This window comes from Arvicola amphibius, chromosome 12 (assembly GCF_903992535.2).
Source record: "Arvicola amphibius chromosome 12, mArvAmp1.2, whole genome shotgun sequence".
Lineage (NCBI taxonomy): Eukaryota > Metazoa > Chordata > Mammalia > Rodentia > Cricetidae > Arvicola > Arvicola amphibius.
The window spans coordinates 80,398,214-80,418,589 of NC_052058.2; the positions used below are offsets into that span (position 1 = coordinate 80,398,214).

Here is a 20,376-nt window from a genome sequence, read left to right on the forward strand (position 1 = left end):
TAAGAAATATTAAATGAAATTTTCCCTATTAGGCTAACAATACTTGCTCTAAAAACCAAACACAATCTAAGAAATACACTAAAACTAGGCAAGAGAAACAGTCTTCTGAGTTGTTGAACCCAAAGCAATACAGACTATTGTTAATTACAGCTGGTTGTCCCCAAAAGATGGAAGATAGGTCTCTACCAATGAAGAAAAACACCATGTTGAAACACAGGGTCTGAGGGACCTGAGCTGGGCCAGCATTAATGACACCAGAAGTTGACAGGCAAACTTCGAGAAAAAAAGCAACCAACAGTCCCACCAGCAAAAAAGAAAAAAAAAGTTTAATCTCTCATCTTTTTTCTCTCAATACTTCAGTTTGATCGTCTAGGAGACTGGCTCTTTCATTGTTTAATAAATGAAAATGATTAACATAGAGTACTAATGTGAAAACAATGAGTAAATATTGTTTGTTTTGCCCTTCTCTTGTGACCTTTGATATTTACCTAACTAGCTTCCAGTAATACACTGAAAATCAAAGTCATGCACAGAGTCCCCAGAACACCACCACTACTGGAGTGCTTTACGCTCTAGAGGATGGGGTGGTCTAGCGTGTTGCTCTTAGCCAGTGCCTATCTAACCTTGTGTCTTTCTACAACCAAAGGAGAAGGTAAGTGGAGAAAGATTTGAAATATCTACTCGCTAGTCAGATGTATTTTCTGCTATATGTACAAGAATACTTTTTAATTTATTTTAAATTTTATTAAAATATTAGAAATAGAAAATAAACTATAAAAGTACTTAAGCGAAAAATAGGAAACATTTTGAATTATAGAAACAAATTTATTTATGGATATAGTTCGTATAAGCAATTAAAGGAAAAATTGAATAAAGGTGGTTTTCTCTGTTTTCTAAACTTCAAAGTGTGAATACCCTCTAAATATGATTTGGAGAGAATAAATTTTATTTTTCAAATTCATAAAGAACTAATGTAACCAGATGAATTCTCAAAATTAAACAAACATTGACTAAGACAAAACTCCTGACAGACTCTAAATATCGCTCAGTCTGTGTGAGGTTCATTTCATCTTCATAGATAGGATAGTTTTTCACTTTATAGTCATTTCACTTTATAGTAACTTTTTCTATTTCAATCAAATCCTCATTCATCAAATAGAAATGGTTTTAATAATACAATGAAGAGCACTGTTCTTTTTGTTTTAAGCTATCAAAAATGCCAATTATTTGCTTTTTTCTGATCTCTCCAATGAACGTAAAAAAAAATAGAATGAAATTATCTTACCTTTCAACTGACATTGTGTCTGAAGACAATCCCTCAGTGACAACTCCACAATATCTCCAGAATCACAATCCCTGAAAGACGCGTTGGATTCTAAAATTTAGTCACTGTGCTTAACTCTGATTTCAGAAAGATTTTATCCTGCTATTTGGGTTTTGCTGATCTTTACATATAATGAAGCCTAAGTTAGACAGTTCTGCATTTCTCACACAAGTAAAAAGGATAGGAACAAGATAATCCTTTCTAGAGTCAAGCCTCTGCCAACCCTAGAATGGCTCCCTTAAGTAAGATATATAATTCCTTGTTCCCATATATATAGAGGGGTTCCCAGGTGTCCAGGAAGACGCCCCCAGCTAGGTCCTTGGGCGGCTGAGGAGAGGGTGCCAGAAATGGCCAGATCCTATTGCCATACTCATGAATATCTTGCATATCACCATAGAACCTTCACCTGGCATTGGATGGAAAAAAAGAAAAAAAAAAAGATAATCCTTTCTAAGATTCACCCTTACAAGATTTGTAACATTATTTCAGAGACTTAAAGATATTTTATTTATTGTATTACCACATTTCTCTGTGAGTTATAGTCATCCTCCCTAATGAGAGAAAAATTATATCCTGCCAAATGACAGAAAATATTAATTTCATTTATTTTACAGTAAAATTTTAGTTTGTATTTCTTTCTTTCCTTTTCTCCTTACAGACCGTCCCATAGTCACCTGCTGGTTCTCAAACCATGGCCTCCTTTTTGATTAGTTGTTATTGCATGCATATATATATATATATATGCATATTTGCATGATATATATACAATAGCTAGCCCAGATCATATTATTGTATTGGTGGATACTGTGGGTCTGATTCTGTACAGACTGGAAAATGACCTACAATAGTAACACCTTTGATTTTGAATGAGTGAATTTACTAAGAAAGAAGCAAATCAGAATAAAAGAATAAGTCGTATATAAGAGCTTGACATATAGATGAGAGATCAGCCAACAGAAAGATAAACAGTCAGCAAAACATTATTTCAGGCCCTGAAGAAATATGAGGCAAGCTTTGGCATTAATCCTCTAAGGCGGCTAATTTATGACAGCCATCTCAACCTGCCCTCTGAGAGTCTTCTGGGTTGATGTTTCTATGTAAGAACAAATAGAAACATAAAGAGATCACATGCTCAAATCAGGTACTTCCAGCAGAAATTGTCTGAAAAAGTTGAAACAGTAAGTGGAGTTTCCAAATGCACCCCTCCCAGTAAAGAAATTCGCCATGGCTTATCTTTCATTTGTTTTCTCTGCTCTTTTTAGGAATCCAGAGGGGGAATGCAGCTGGCTGCATTAACATGATTATTCAGTTTCTGTAGAAAATCTACACACTAATTTGAAGATGTTATCTTGCTCGGGTTTTTTGTTTTGTTTGTTTGTTTGTTTGTTTGTTGGAAGCTTCATGGTTCTATGTTTTGAAAGCAACCTGACTGGAAGAAAAAAAAAGATTGCCTCATGTTTCTTCAGGGTATTCTAGTCAATAAATTTGGTATTTTGTTATCAGCCATTTTGTCTTTATATCATATATATAAGGTATATATATCATCAACCTAACTATCCATCTCTTGCAATTTATTATTTTACTTTGGCTTGCCATATTCTTGGTCAACTACATTAGTTGAAACATAAGATATGGATATTATATATAATTTTCCAGACAGTACAGCTATCCTGGTAAGCCTGAAATGAAGGGCAGATGTTCAAAGACCATCACTCATCATCTATATGCTTTAAACCTCAGTTGGAGATGGTGTTAAGAAGGAATTTATAGGAAGGGGAGAAGAAGATGGGGGAAATATAAATTGTATAAATGATATAAGGACTTTTGATATCCCCAGAAAAGAAAGCTGAAGGAGAAGTTAGGGTCCTGGGGAGGGGTCATGAATCTCTTTCACAAGTGTCTGAAGCAAATACTTGTGTGAACTGCATTTTTGTTACCTGTTCACATATTGACCAAACAAAAAATTCAATACACTAAAGTAATATTTTTATATAAGCAAAATCTTTACATACTTACAGCAGCAAAGCATTTATGTATTACGCTTCATTAGGCACCAAGGAGTTTAATCCACAAACAGGACACACTGTGATATGCAAAAGAAAGCAAACACATAAACAGGCAAATTAACCCTAAGTAAATGAATATGAAATGTTTCACTATTCGTGAGGATATGACTACAAAATATTATCAAAATTTCTAGTATACACTATGTAATCTAGGTAAAAGTTAAATTGGTACGAAGCTGTGCAGTGTGCATGTAAGAGCAGCATATGATTTTTGTGTTCTATTAAAATTTCATGTGGAATAACTTTCCTAAAACAAGTCTAAAAATGTTTACCTGTAGAAAATTGTAAAAATTTGATAAAAGACCTAACAATTTACATGTCAACTGTTTTAATGTATTTATGTCTTTATATGTAGATATTGAACATACACATATAATTATCCACATTATTCTAGAAAGTTGTATCTAACAACCTAATGTCACCAGAATTAAGCTATATTTATATTAATTGGATTGATCTTTTTGATTCTTTGTGCCTTGCTAATTTTAATGAAAGTACATTTATCAAGAAACCCGACAAAATAAAATTATGTTCCTATATATTATACTAAACTAACTACTCAATATATTTACTACTACCATGAAACATACACTAGTGACAATCCTGGAAGACACATCAATGATATCCATAAGAAGAACAAGGAAGGATGGCAAAGCACAGCCTTCTCATCCACCCATAACTATGCAGTCAAGTTTCTATGCTTACATCCTATTTCAGGTTTTAAAAAGTCTTGTCAGGCTACCTTTTTGAATACTTCCAAAAACTTTATAGTTCATATCAATCCAAAATGTAAACTTCATGTTTATTAATACTAACAGTCTCAAATATTCACATACTCAAGGAGTACTGGCTAATTAAACACAGCAGTGGGTTGATAGAGAAATTATTATACTTATGAGCTTCTTGGTGATCATTGTTCTTCAGTGATGAAATAATACACCAGAAGACACTTAAACTATATCCACTTAACCTATCTGAAATAAAAATAATCATCAAATACAAAAAATTGATGTTTAATTAGTGATGATTAGCATTTGCTTTTTTGTCTTTGTTTTATTTTTCCAGAGAGACTTTGTGATTTTCCAAAAATAATCCATGGAATATTATATGATGCAAAGAAATATGACCCACTGTCCCCTGTTCCTAGTGGGAAGGTTTTATACTACTCTTGTGAATATAATTTTGTGTCTCCTTCAAATTCCTTCTGGACTCGCATAACATGCACAGAAGGAGGATGGTCGCCAGCACCAAAGTGTCTCAGTGAGTAAATGCCTATTAGAACAATACTGAGTGATAGAAAGAGAAGAAGGGTTCGTGGGGTCCAGAATATGACAGAGTTGGGCTGTGGAAGGGTCAGGTACAGTCTTTATTTTGTGAACTATTTTTCTTAGGAAAATCCAATGGAGAACATATTGTCAACAGGTGATCTACAAAAAATAGTTACTAACTGAAAGCTGATTATGACTATATTTGACAACTAACATATCTTGTCAAACATCTACTTAGTAGCAACTTAGCCATGTTTTTTATGTGTAAAAATAAAAGTCACTTTGTGTATCCATTGTGTTTGGATTATCTTTTCTCTCAAATATTCTGTTTTAAACTGTTTTTATTGAGCTATATATTTTTCTCTACTCTCCTCCTCTCCTCCCCACTCACCTTCTACCATATCTTATGATCCCCATGGTCCCTGTTTACTAAGGAAATCTTGTCAACAAGACAAAGCAGCCACCAACAGAATGGGAAAAGGTCTTCTCCAACCCATATCAGACGGATGACTGATCTTTAAAATATACAAAGAACTCAAGAAATTTGTCATCAAAAGAACAAATAATTCAACTAAAAATTGGGTACAGACCTAAACAGAGAACTATCAACAGATGAATATAAAATGGCTAAAATATACTTAAGAAATTCAACCTCCTTAGCCATCAGAGAAATGCAAATCAAAACAACTCTCAAATATTCTATGGAAAGATATTTTACTTTTGCACGTTCCAAAGCTCATTATATCCTTAGACTTGTCATCTATAATACATCGATCCTTTAGTGAATGTGTGCTGCACACCCTGGGAAGACAGGTGTTTTAAAAGAAAATGATAGGAAACAGGATAGGTCAATACAGCAGACAAAATCATCACTTGTTGAAGAAACATCCAGAAATAAAAGAAAATAAGTATATAAAAAACTATTTTATATAAATGTCTTTCAGTTAGAAAATACTGAATTTGGAAAGTTATTTCAAAAGTAGAGACATGGCATCCCCGTAGAGAACTCACACTATAGACCGCCAGCAGTTGGCAAGCTTCAGGAGCTTTATTCGTATAGCTCGCTTCAGGTGTGTCGGTCTTCTAACAATCCTTTAATATGCAATCTAACATGCTCTTAATATCTCCCATAATGTGAATTACTCTCTTTTTCTTCCTAAGGGATATGTTTCTTTCCTTTTGTGGAAAATGGTGATTCTACATCTTCAGGACAAACACACTTACAAGGTGATACTGTACAAGTCGTTTGCAATCAAGGCTACAGCCTTCAAAATAATCAGAGCAGCATTACATGCACTGAAGAGGGCTGGTCCATTCCTCCCAAATGCATTTCCGCCAGTAAGTACCACACTGTGCTCTCATTTCCTGCCATTGTCTGTAGTGTTTAAAATCAAGTTTACTGATATGGGTTAAAGGTCTTTTTTCTGACTTTTGCCACTAGTCGTTTCTACTTGATTTACAGATGCATCTAAAGGGATATCCAAATATACTGGTTTATGTGTCTATTTCAAGTGGATGTAATAAGTAGAAATATCATAGGAGTACATTTTGAAGACATACTGCTCATGATAAAGTCAAACCATTTTCTGTCTGCAAAACCATGATTCATAGGAATCAAGACATTTTTTGAATGATTAAATATACATAGACATTTTAAAATGTTCCATCAGTTTTAACATTACTTTTGGCCTTCTATTTTTTGTTCAGTTTTGTTTGATTTTTTGTTTGTTTGTTTTTTGGTTTGTTGAGACAGTGTTTTCTGTAGATTTGAAACCTGTCCTGGAATTCCCTCTGTAGATCAGGCTGGCCTCGAACTCACAGAGATCTGCCTGGCTCTGCCTCTGCCTCCAGAGTGCTGGGATTAAAGGTGCGTGCCACAACCTCCCAGCTGGCCCTCTAGTTTTTAAAACTATTCTTGCAATTATAACTTCCTAAACTACCATCTGGTTAAATTTTTTTTGATATAACATAAACTATTTTTTGGGGGGGAAGGTTTCAAAACACAGCAAAATCTAAATGTTCAAAGCCCTTGTGCTTTGAGTTTAAATCCCATATATGTTCAAAATGAACATGGGCAGGGGGCTGGAGCTGGACCAGCACTTAAGAACACTGACTGCTCATAGAGGACTGTGTTTTCTGTCCCATGTGTCAGCTCGCAACCCTCTGTATCTCCAATTCTGGATTTTCCAGTGTCATCTTCTTACATCTCAGGATACCATGGGTACAGGTGATGCGTGGATACACATTCAGAAGAACACTGTCTGCACATAACAAAAATTAATGTAATAATTTTTAGCATGGTTGTCATTTTTAAACCATTGCTGAAAAAGAAAACAATCAGGTTTGATTGCATGGGATATGTTTGTAAACATCAGTTGATAATATTTGTTAGAGGAACACAAGAAAACCTTTTTTTTCTAGTATTAAACTCTCACAAAATGGCATATCATTGCCTTGGTACAACTGGATTTATTTCTCTGACTACCATGACAAGTCACTACAAATTTGGTGGAGTAAAACAGTATAATCTATTCCATTACAACTTTGGAGACAAGAGATCCAAGGCATTGCCTCTTGGCTCCAGTCCAAGTGTTGGCCTCCATGGTTACTTTATTTTCTCTAAGAGCAGTTCTATTCACCTGCCTTTTTAGTAGCAAGATTCTACTTGTTTTGTCTGGTGAGGATCATCTTCCTCCAATTTCAAATTCAGTAGTTTGTCATATCTGAACATTTTCCTCATGATTCCTACCTCTGCCATAGCATTGTCTTCTGCCATAGCAGATAATAAAGATAACCACCTCTTTCAAGATTCTTTTTTTTCTCATGGTTTATTTTTTTTATATTTAAAAATTTCTATCTCCTTCCCTCCTCCTCCCCCCTCCCTCCCCTCCTCCTCCCCCTTCCCTCCCCTCCTTCTCCCCCTTCCCTCCCCTCCCCTCCACCCATACCTCCCCTCCCCTCCACCCATACCTCCCCTCCCTCCCTCTCAAGGCCAAGGAGCCATCAGGGTTCCCCACTCTATGCTAAGACCAAGGTCCTCCCAACTCCCCCCAGGTCCAGGAAGGTGATCGACCAAGCTGAGAAGGCTCCCACAGAGCCCGTCCATGCAGAAGAAAATCAGAGCCCAGAGCCATTGTCCTTTGCTTCTCCATCAGCCCCCGCTGTTGGCCACATTCAGAGAGACGGGTTTGGTCGCATGATCCATCAGTCCCATTCCAACTGGAGTTGGTGATCTCCCATTAGTTCTGTCCCACCATCTCCATGAGTGAACGCACCCCTCTAGTTCCTGACTTTCTCCCTCATGTTCTCGCTCCTTCTGTTCCTCATCAGGACCTTGGGAGCTCAGTCCAGTGCTCCAATGTGGGGCTCAGTCACCTTCCCCATCTGTCGCCAGATGGAGGTTCCCTCACAGTCCTGACTTTCTCATGTTCTCTCTCCTTCTGCTCCTCATCAGGACCTTGGGAGCTCAGTCCGGTGCTCCAATGTGGGGCTCTGTCATTTTCTTCAACTATCGTCAGGTGGAGGTTCTATGGTGATATGCAAGAAATTCATCAGTATGGCTATAGGAACTGGCCTTTTCAGGCTCCCTCTCCTCAGCTGCCCAAAGAACTAACTGGGGGCGTCTCCCTGGAAACCTGGGAACCTCTCTAGAGTCAAGTTTCTTGACAACCCTCAGGTAGCTCCTTAAATTAAGATATATGCTTCCCTGCTCCCATATCCACCCTTCCTATATCCCAAGCACCCCATTCCTCCGAGCTCCCCCTGTTCTCCCCTTCACACTTTTCTCTCCCCATCTTCCCTTGGCCCAGTCTTGCCCAACCCTCAAGTTCCCAATTTTGCCTGGCGATCGTGTCTACTTCCAATATCCAGGAGGATTACTATATTGAAGAGGATACCAGAAAATGGAAGGATCTCCCCTGCTCGTGGATTGGGAGGATCAACATAGTAAAAATGGCAATTCTACCAAAAGCAATCTATAGATTCAATGCAATCCCAATCAAGGTCCCATTAAAATTCTTCACAGAGATTGAGAGGACAATAATCAACTTTATATGGAAAAACAAGAAACCCAGGATAGCCAAAAAATCTTATACAATAAAGGTTCTTCTGGAGGCATTACCATCCCTGACTTCAAACTCTATTACAAAGCTACAGTATTGAAAACAGCTTGGTATTGGCATAAAAACAGAGAAGTTGACCAATGGAATCGTATAGAAGACCCGGATCTTAAACCACAAACCTATGAACACCTGATTTTTGATAAAGGAGCCAAAAGTACACAATGGAAGAAAGAGGGCATCTTCAACAAATGGTGCTGGCATAACTGGATGTCAACCTGTAGAAGAATGAAAGTAGATCCATATCTATCACCATGCACAAAACTCAAGTCCAAATGGATTAAAGACCTCAATATTAATTTGAACACATTGAGCTTGATAGAGGAGAAAGTGGGAAGTACTCTACAACAAATGGGCACAGGGAACCGTTTCCTGCGCATGACCCCAGCTGCACAGACTTTAAGGGCAACATTGAATAAATGGGACCTCCTGAAGTTGAGCAGCTTCTGTAAAGCAAAGGATATTGTCACTAAGACACAAAGGCAGCCTACTGACTGGGAAAAGATCTTCACCAACCCTGCAACTGACAAAGGTCTGATCTCTAAAATATATAAGGAACTCAAGAGACTAGACGGTAAAATGCCAATTAACCCAATTAAAAAATGGGGCACGGAACTGAACAGAGAATTCTCAACAGAAGAAGTTCGAATGGCCAAAAGACACTTAAGGTCATGCTCAACCTCCCTAGCTATCAGGGAAATGCAAATCAAAACAACTTTGAGATATCATCTTACACCTGTCAGATTGGCTAAAATCCAAAACACCAATAATAACCTTTGCTGGAGAGGTTGTGGGGTAAGGGGTACACTCATCCATTGCTGGTGGGAATGCAAACTTGTGCAACCACTTTGGAAAGCAGTGTGGCGGTTTCTCAGGAAATTCGGGATCAACCTACCCCAGGACCCAGCAATTCCACTATTGGGAATCTACCAAAGAGATGCCCAATCATACAACAAAATCATATGCTCATCTATGTTCATAGCAGCATTATTTGTAATAGCCAGATCCTGGAAACAACCTAGATGCCCTTCAGTGGAAGAATGGATGAAGAAACTGTGGAATATATACATGCTAGAATACTACTCAGCGGTAAAAAACAATGACATCTTGAATTTTGCAGGCAAATGGATGGAAATAGAAAACACTATTCTGAGTGAGGTAACCCAGACCCAAAAAGATGAACATGGGATGTACTCACTCATAATCGGTTTCTAGCCATAATTAAAGAACATCGAGCCTATAAATTTGGGATCCTTGAGAAGATAATAAGAAGGTGAACTCCCAAAAAAAGATATAGTAATCCTCTTTCAAGATTCTTAATCACAATTCTGAAGTTACTTTGACTTACAAAGTCATATTTTTTTTTTTTGCTTTTGGAGCATAATATATAGAATCAGGTGGGGATATCATTAAACCTACCAAAGTAATTAACAATAAAATATCAAGCTTGTAATTACTTTATAAATATTTTTAACTGAAAAGATTTATTTTTCATTCAATACACAAATTCCCTTTCCTCATCTTCTCCCAGATCTTCCCTCATCCTAACCCCAAAACTCTTCTCCCTCTCTCTCTTATGAGAAAACAAAGAGACATTTAAAAATATGAATAAAATAAAAACAAAGTCAAGTAGGACAAAACAAATAAACAAACAGAAGAAAAAGAGGCAAGGAAAAAATGAAAGAAATACAGCTAGCCATAGAAAAATGGTGTGGAATCTCTTGTATGCTGTAAATATTTACCATTCTAATTGGTAGCCAAGCAGGAAGCATCTGCAGAGTGACCAAACTAAGAATGCTGGTAAGAGGAACAGCACAGTCAGGAGGCATCAGTCAGACACCAAGGAAGCAAGATGAGAATGCTTTATTGAAAAAAGATACCAAGCCATGTAGTTAAACATAGATAAGAATTATGGAATAATTTAAGTATAAGAGCTAGTTAGCAATAAGCCTGAGCTACCAGCTGAACATTTATAATTAATATAAGTTTCTGAGTGATTATTTGGAAGAGGCTATGGGATGGGAAGGAACAGAGAAACAAAAACACACATTGTAAACACATTGTAAGGAGGCCACTAGTTAGTTTTCCGGTTGTTCAGCCCCAAAATAATCACTCAGAAACCATATTATTTGCAATACTGTTTGGCTAATAGCTTAAGCATATTTCTGGCTAACTCTTCTATCTTAATTTAACCCATTTCTAGTAATTTGTCTATTGCCACATGGCTGTGGCTTACCAGGTAAAGTTCCATCTGGCGCCAGCAGCCTACATGGCTTCTCCCTGACTCTGCTGCCTTCTCTCTCCCAGCATTCAGTTTAGTTTTCTCCACCTAACCAAGTTCTGCTCTATTAACAGGCTAAGGCAGTTTTCTTTATTAATTAACCAATCGTATTCACAGCATACAGAGGGTAATCCCACATCACATGCACAAAGAAATCTCATAAACACAAAACTGAAAATGATAATATGCAAAAGACTTGAAAATTTTATTTTTTTAAAGGTTTGAAAATGTCATTGAGTTTGTTTTGTGCTAGCTATCTGCTGCTAGGCATGAGATATGCTATTACCATGATTTGTATACTCAGCGAGACTACCATGGAGAAAACTAAAATTTTTTTCTGTTGTGAGTTGTAATCAATTGGAGATAGATTCTGGGCTTGTGTCTACTTCTCTCTAAAGGACTGGGGCCATATGTAGCTTTGTTGTAGGAGGCTGCTTATTCATTTCCAAACCACTCTGACTCAAAATAACCACACAGAAATTTGTATAAATTGCAATACTGTTTGGTCAATAGCTTAAGCATATTTTTGGCTAGCTCCCATATTTTAAATTAACCCATTTCTAATAATTTTATATTTTACCATGAGATTCATGGCCTGCTGGCAAGGTTCTGGCTGGCAGTTCATGTCTTTACCATCTGGCAGCTTCATAGTTTCTACAGACTCTGCCTTCTTTCTCTGAAAATTCATTTTAGTTTTCCCTACCTAGCTCCACTCTGATGAGACATTGGCCAAAAGCAGTTTCTTTATCCATTATCAAATAAAAGCAGCACAAATACAGAAGGACTTCCCACACTATTTCCCCTTTCCTGTTTAAATAAAAAGGAAGGTTTTAACTTTAACATAGTAAAATTACATATAACAAAACAGGTATCAAACAAAATTATAGTTACAATATTTCTACTTACTTTATCTTTTTATAACTAAAGAAAACTATAACTATAACTTCCTATTCTTCAATTCCATCAAAGACCCCATAAAAATATAATATTACTTAGATAAACAGGAAGTACATTGTAAGCAACTTCCAAAATGTTCTCTAATTGTTATGAAAAGTTTAAGTTCTTAAAACATTTTAAATGCTATATTCTGTAGTCTTTGAAAGATCTGAAAAATACCTATTTAACTGAAATATATCTCGATATATCTAGAAAACCTAACAAGACTACAAGCTTGACTATTATAGATAGTTATCTATTAACCTATATTTCTTAATTATACACTACATTTTTAAATGAGCTTCACAAACACAATACCTTAATCAAGAGCAGAAATATACATATAACAAAATTGACCTTAAATTTTTATCAGTAAACTATGATCTATACCAATGCAAATCTCTATAATAGCTCCCTTTAAGTGTAAACAAACATTTATAAGCAATCATTTAGGGTATCTGGGCATAGTTCTCTCCAAACTGCTTCCTGCTTTTTGTTGCATGAAGTAATTTGGGGGTGTTCACAATAATCTTTCAGGTTGTCTTGGTCCATCAAACCACATTACTCTGAAAGAAATCCATAGGCAAACAAAAGAAGAACCTCTTTTCCAAAGCAACAAATTCTTAGACCCAAATTTCAGAATCAAGATACTGATTGGTTTAGTTTAGCAGCCTATACAATGAAATGTCTCGCTGTACTTAGCTCCTTCGCAGTCAAAAATTTAAAGAAAATACAATAATATACATAATCCAGACTCTGTATATATTTAATCTTTATGTGGCTTATTTTCTTATTCTATTACTTTTTCTACAAGTTTAATATTTATTTTGTTATCTGAACTCCTTTAATCTATGACTATCTGTACTCTTCATTTACTGTGTCTTACGCTTTTTCTTCTCTCTCCCATGTTTATGTACATTTTTTATGCACACTGTGTCTTGTTTAGAGGTCTTTTATGTCTAAATCTGTCCTATTGTGTATCTGAAATCCTTTTCTGTCAAGGAATGCTTCTCAGAGGTATTCCTAGGACTAAGGCTGCTTTGCCTTTTGCTTCCACCCAGTCCACATGGCAGAGATCTGGTCACTGTCTTTTGTGAACCTTGCACACTGACACAGTTCCAAGTATACAATGGATCTATGTAGCACCATTAAGCAGATTGTAAATGCTACTCACAAACCCTATTTGAGGGCATGACCACCCTGAAGGAGCCAGAGCTCGTGCTGGCAGCACAAAACAGGGAGCTACCATTTGGAAACCATGCAGTTTTTTTTTCCTTTTACTACTGCCACTGAATCAGGAAGACCTCTCTTAAAGGAGTCAGTCTCTGCTTGCTGTCAGAAACAGAGCAAGAATTTGCTTTAAACTCTGGTTTATTTTGTCTAGAATAAAATACTGCTCTCTCAGGTTTTTCTGTGGATTTAGTTACCCACATTGGTGAGCCATTCTGTTGGAGGACACCACTTGTTTATTTCCCAGCTATTCTAACCTGAAATAACCACACAGAAGTCTGTATAAATTGCAATACTGTTTGGCCAATAGCTTAAGCATATTTTTGGCTAGCTTTTATATTTTAAATTAACCCATTTCTAATGATTTTATATTTTACCATGAGACTCATGCCCTACTGGCAAGGTTCCAGTTGGTGGCTCTTATCTTTCTCTTCTGGTGGCTCCATGATTTATATAGACTCTGTCTTCTTTATCCCTGAATTCAGTTTAGTTTTCTCTGACTAGCTCCACTCTGACAAGCAATTGACCAAAAGCAGCTTTATTCATTATCCAACAAAAGCAACACACACATAGAGGACTTCCCACACCATAGCTTAGACCCATGCATGTTCTGTGAATAATGTCACACACCCTATGTGTTTACATGTGCCTAATGTGTTTAGAAGTCCTTGTTCCCTTGGTGTCCTTCATCCCCTCTAGCTCTAACAGCATTTCATCCTGGTCTGCCTCAGTAAAGATAGTTGAGCTAGTCAAGCTGTTTGTTTTAGAAAAGAATTAATAACTATTATTTTATAGAATTATATGGTGATATATAAAGAGAATAAAATAAGTAAAACCTATTTTAAAATACATTAATAAAATACACAAACCTATATGAAGTTGTTTTAACCTAGTCAGTTGTACCTTTACACTACTTCAAAGAGATCATTTCTCCTCTGATTTCAATCTCATTTCTTAAGGAAAAAAATTAGATAAAAGAAGGAAAAATAAGAGAATGGAGAGTAAAGGGTAAAAAGAAGCTAGATAGGTGTCTTCATCTTGATGTTATAAATAAGATATTTGCAAAGTTTTCTTTGCCATTTAAATTATATGTGTTCTATAGTTTGTTTATATTATCTTCATAAAACTGTGGGTATGGTGAGCATATCCACAGTGCAGTTCTAGAGAATACCCTAATCCTAATGTTTTACTCCATAATTTGATAATATAGAGAATAAACAAGTGTAGATCATCATGGTTCAGAAATAGATGTGAGAAAAAGCTGAGGTGTTAGGCTTTGGTTTTAAGAAATTAAAGAATAGCAATTGGTGTCTGATTTTATAATCTCAGGGGAAAATGCTATATCTTGTGCAATGTACAAAAATTGATTTAAGGGGAATGAAAGGAAAAAAAGTAACTTTGCTTTCTATTAAGCTAATCCTGCACCATACACTTGTTATCTCAATGTGATGATGAGTATTGGTTGTCAGCAGGAATCACCCAGTCAACAAGCATCTGGATATGTCTCTGAGCATATCTAAGATAAATAGATTGGGGTACTGCATGGGAAGGAACACCCTGCACTGGTAAACATTGTTCCATGTGCTGGAACCTCTAACTCATAAAAGGAGAGAGTACGCTGAGTAACAATAGTAACCTCTCTCTGTTTCCTAACTGCAAACACAGTCTGAGAAGCTACTTGTGTTCTCACTACTATGAGTTTCAGAGCATAATGACTGGACCCTCCAATTGTGAGGCAAAGCCAAAGAGCAAAAAAAATTACCTTTGTAAGTTCCTTTTGCCAAGTGTTTTCTCATAGCAACAATATCAGTTACTAATGCATTCTGTGCTGTTCATTTAAGGTGGGTTTCCACTTAACTATATTTTTATTTTCTTTCACTGTTTTTCTTCTCAAAGGTTCTTCATAAATAAATATAACATGTATTTTCTCTGTTTAGGTAATTAAACTTTCTTCAAGCAATAATTTCTGTAGCCACAAACCACTAAAACCTTGATACTATGTTTAATCTGTACTTTCATTGGTTCTGTTTGAGCCTGTACTTTGGGTTGAACTCTCAAATATTCAAATATTGTGTTCTTAGATTCAACAAGGAAATGTGGGCCTCCTCCATCAATTGACAATGGAGACATCTCCTCCTTCCTTTTACCAGAATACCAACCATTATCATCAGTCGAATATCAGTGCAAGTCCTTCAATAAAATGCAGGGCAACAACAAAATAACATGTAGAAATGGAGAATGGTCAGAGCCACCAAAATGTTTAAGTAAGTAACTCATTTTCGTAGATCATGGGAAAGTCAGTTTCATAATTGGGATATTTTTATCTTTATAATAATACATTCATACATTATAATTACTGTTGTCTCATAAGCACAATTACCAAATATCAGCATGTAAAGAAAACAAGATTATTAGATTTTTTATATAAAAATAGTTAACAAAATTACATTATTCATTATAGAAGTTAGCTCAATTCGGGAAATAACCAGGGTAGCTAAAAGATAAAATAATTATATTTTATATATTATAAGGGGAAAACTCATGAAACAAGAATGAGATGTCCAAACTCAGCTGTGCTGAGAGAAAACCACATAGAGAGAGGGCACCTGGGCCACATGCCATTTTTCTCTGGGTCCCAAAAAGCCACACACTAACTTGGTCCTACTTCTTGAAGATAATTGGTTGACAAAGATTCCCCATCAATTCATTATTGAGTGCTTATTAACATGTATAGATATTCATAAATTTTCATGCCAGCATAATATTTCCATACCTGTCTACATTTTGCTGTGACTAAATCTAGCATCTCTCATACACCCTGCCCTCCCCTTAAATATACCATCTAATTCTACTATTCACTGCCAGGCACTCAGGAGGAATCTGTTTTTCTTTCCACTGTGTGAGAAAGATCACAAAGGACTTTTATTCTTGTGTTTGTCTTATTTCACATAATGTCCCTCCACCTCTATTAACTCACCCTCCCATTCATACCACTCAAACGCTACCACTGCTACATATTCAGGAGGACATTTTTTTATTTTCACTGTAAAAGAGAATACATAAAACTTATCATCCTCTCTTTGGCTCATTTCCACTTATTGTCCTGCAGTCATTTTTCTCATTCAAATAATAAAAAATTATCTATGATGTCTGAAAAATATTCTATCATATGAATATATGACACTGTCTTTATGCATTCATTAATTGACGGTAATCAAGATGGCTTCCCATCTTAGCCATTTTCAGCACATTCATTCTGAAATATCTCAAAGGGACTTTTAAGAGAATGTTTGCACCTATATTTACTTCTTCCCCACACTTGCTTTATGAATCTTCTGCTGTGGTGAGAATTATATGTTCTCAATGTTTGATATTGGCAGCTATTTTTTTTTTCATTTTTAAATGTTGCTCTAACCAGAGAATATTATGTTATGGAAGCTATGTTAGAGATACATTCCTTCAGTTTTTTTTTATTTTCTTTAGGATTTTTTTGTTGGCTGCTTATTTTCTAGTTTGAGTCAGACTTATTGTATTACACAGGTTTTTCAAATAAAAATAATGCTTGAAAGCTGAGTTTCTGTAGGTTTATGAATTACTTAATAATATTTTGGTATTTTTTTCTTTCAGATGCTTGTATAACATCAGAAGAAATTATGGGAAAACACAATATAAGTCCCAAATGGACAAAAATTCGAAAGATTTATATCCAGTCAGGGGACTATATAGAATTTACATGTAAACATGGATATAAAATGACAAATACGTCACCTCCATTACGTACAATGTGCAATGATGGTCACATCAGTTATCCCAATTGTACAAAAAGAAGTTGATTTAGTGTATGAATGAACCTTTGTTTAGAAATATACATGCATATTACTCATACCGTTTCAATTTATGTTTGAAGTATTGTTTAACTAATTTCTTCTCATAAGTATAAACTTGATTAATTTGGAGCTTGAGACATGATTGTTACAAATGCAAAAAAAAGTACATTCAAAATACCTAAACCAGAGTGTGGCAAGTCCTAGTACAATAAACAATGACAAGAAAGTGCAATGACGTCAGTGTCTGTTTTGACCACTTTTCAGTTCTCCAATTTTCTTCAGTACTGGGAACCTAATTCCCTGATTCGCAGTTAACTGAACCCATATTGTCTCAGTCTCCAAATTAGTATTATTTCACAAATATATGTCAACCAAACTGTCATAACACTGATAATTAATATAAATAATGCTACATAATATTTTATGCTAATAAACAGATCTAAAAGTATTTTTATTATTTCCTGAGCATATTAATTTCTCAATTTAAATATTCAATAGTTACACAAAGAAATTAAAATTAACTGGGTATATGATTCCATAGCTATCATAATGTCAATATTAAAAACTATAATTATTCTGAACAGGCAATAAGCACACATATACTTGTACCCAAAGTAATAGAAAAGGAAATTAACAATAAATACAATAAAATTTATTTAAAGACTATATTTATCTTTAGAGGTAATAGTGTTAAGGGTTCCTATTTGATATCATTAAAGACAATTTCTAGTTTACAGTACCAAACATAACTTGTGTACCTTATGACGGTGAAAAAGTGATATATATTCAGCAACTGATGCTGCAACCTTATAGTTTTATTTCTGGGCTATAAATATGTAACATGACGCTGTAAAATGCATGGCAGTAACGCACCATAGCTCCTGTTTGACCAGTGAAAACAAGCAACATTTCAAAAGCCCTGTGCTCTTAACTCTGATTAATAAAACATTAGTATGTAAAATGAATTTTAAACATTGTTTTCAGTGTACCATGTCTAGTAAGGATATAACTCTTGCATAAACTGAGGAATATAGATGTTTATCTTTATTTTTCTATATCTCTATCATTAATACAATCAATTTAAAACCATAACAATAAGTTACTTAAGACAAGAATTTCAAAAAGGTTCACTAATATCTAGGAAATTTATAAAGATGTCAGTGATGATTTTAATATCAAATAGAAGTTCATTGATTTATGGTTTAGAATATTCTGTTCGGCATTTCAGCATGTAATTCTGGGAATTTCAAATACATAATTTAAGGTGATCTTTTTCACTCATCTTAAACAGCCCTCCTTTAATTACTTTTGGCAAAAACAAAGTCTAACGTTTCAAAATGTTGAAATCTAAAAGATAAAAAGAGCAGGTTTCTTGTATATTATATAATATTAAACAGTGGACATACTGTTGAAATGCCAAGAAAATGCTTAACTATTACTAGCTTAAAATAGTTTTTAGAATAATCGTATTGAACTTTAACACTTGTGAAGGCAGTTGTCTGTCAGCACCACTGTAACAAGTGGCTGTAAACTGGATTTGCTGCCTTTAAAGGCACTCATGTCAGAAAGTTGTACAGAACGGCACATCTAAGATTATGGCATAAAATTTAGTAACTGCCCATGACATGTTTTTTTTTTCCTTATGTAGGTGCCACTGAATGGCAGCATATGGCAAGGAAATGCTCCACAGTGTCTTTTTATTTTTTATTTTTTAATTATTATTATTATTATTATTTCAAATATTCACCTCCTCCCCTCCTCCCATTTCCCTCCCCCTCCCCCATTCTCCATTCCCCTCCCTCTCCAGTCCAAAGAGCAGTCAGGGTTCCCTGCCCTGTGGGAAATCCAAGGTCCTCCCCCCTCCATCCAGGTCTAGGCAGGTGAGCATCCAAACAGACTAGGTTCCAACAAAGCCAGTACATGGAGTAGAATCAAAACCCAGTGCCACTGTCCTTGGCTTCTCAGTCAGCCCTCCATGTAAGCCATGTTCAGAGAGTCCGGTTTGATCACATGCTCCATCAGACCCAGTCCAGCTGGCCTTGGTGGGTTCCCATTAGATCGGCCCCACCATCACAGTGGGTGGGCGCACCCCTCGCGGCCCTGACTTTCTTGCTCATGTTCTCTCTCCTTCTGCTCCTCATTTGGACCTTAGGAGCTCAGTGCAGTGCTCCAATGTGGATCTCTGTCTCTAACTTCATCCGTCTCCAGATGAAGGTTCTATGGTGGTATACAAGATATTCATCAGAGTGGCTATAGTATAGGGACAGTTCAGTTGCTCTCTCCTCAGCTGCTCAAGGAACAAGCTGGGAACATCTCCTTGGATATCTGCGAACCCCTCTAGAGTCCTGTCTCTTGCCAACCGTCAAATGGCTCCCTTAATTAAGATATGTACTTCCCTGCCCCCATATCCACTCCTCCTCCATCCCAACTGTCCCATTCCCCCAAGTTCTCCCCATTCTCCCCTTCTCACTTCTTTCTCCCCATCTCTCCTTACCCCATCCCACCCCCACCCCCAAGCTCTCCATTTTTGCCGGAAAATCTTGTCTACTTCCAATATCCAGGAGGAAAACTACATGGGTTTTTTTTTGGGTGGGGGGTCACCTTCCTATTTAGCTTCTCTAAGATCATGAATTATAGACTTACTGTCCTTAATTTATGGCTAGAATCCACTAATGAGTGAGTACATACCATATTAATCTTTTTGGGTCTGGGTTACCTCACTCAGGATAGTGTTCTCTATTTCCATCCATTTGCATGCAAAATTCAAGATGTCATTGTTTTGTACCGCTGAGTAGTATTCTAATGCATATATATTCCACTCTTTCTTTATCCATTCTTCCACTGAAGGGCATCTAGGTTGTTTCCAGGTTCTGGCTATTACAAATAATGCTGCTATGAACATAGTTGAACAAATGCTTTTGTAGTATGGTAGGGCATCTCTTGGGTATATTCCCAGGAGTGGTATTGCTGGATCCTGGGGTAGGTTGATCCCAAATTTTCTGAGAAACCACCACACTGATTTCCAAAGTGGTTGCACAAGTTTGCATTCCCACCAGCAATGGATGAGAGTTCCCCTTACTCCACATCCTCTCCAGCAAAGGCTATCCTTGGTGTTTTTGATTTTAGCCATTCTGACAGATGTAAGATGGTATATCAAAGTTGTTTTGATTTGCATTTCCCTGATGGCTAAGGAGGTTGAGCATGACCTTAAGTGTCTTTTGGCCATTTGAACTTCTTCAGTTGAGAATTCTCTGTTCAGATCAGTACCACATTTTTAATTGGGTTAATTAGCATTTTAAAGTCTAGTTTCTTGAGTTCTTTATATA

General features: G+C 36.1%; 1 protein-coding gene across 1 annotated transcript; it reads left to right on the plus strand.

Moving 5' to 3' along the window:
* The first annotated feature begins 491 nt into the window (after positions 1 to 491).
* On the plus strand, positions 492 to 17,498 carry LOC119827251 (complement factor H-related protein 2-like). The gene is made up of 5 exons (XM_038348711.1): positions 492 to 652; positions 4,456 to 4,650; positions 5,820 to 5,996; positions 15,305 to 15,487; positions 16,851 to 17,498. The coding sequence occupies exons 1-5, from the start codon at positions 580 to 582 to the stop codon at positions 17,054 to 17,056; spliced, it is 834 nt and encodes a 277-aa protein (XP_038204639.1). The 5' UTR covers positions 492 to 579; the 3' UTR covers positions 17,057 to 17,498.
* The last annotated feature ends 2,878 nt before the right edge of the window (positions 17,499 to 20,376 follow it).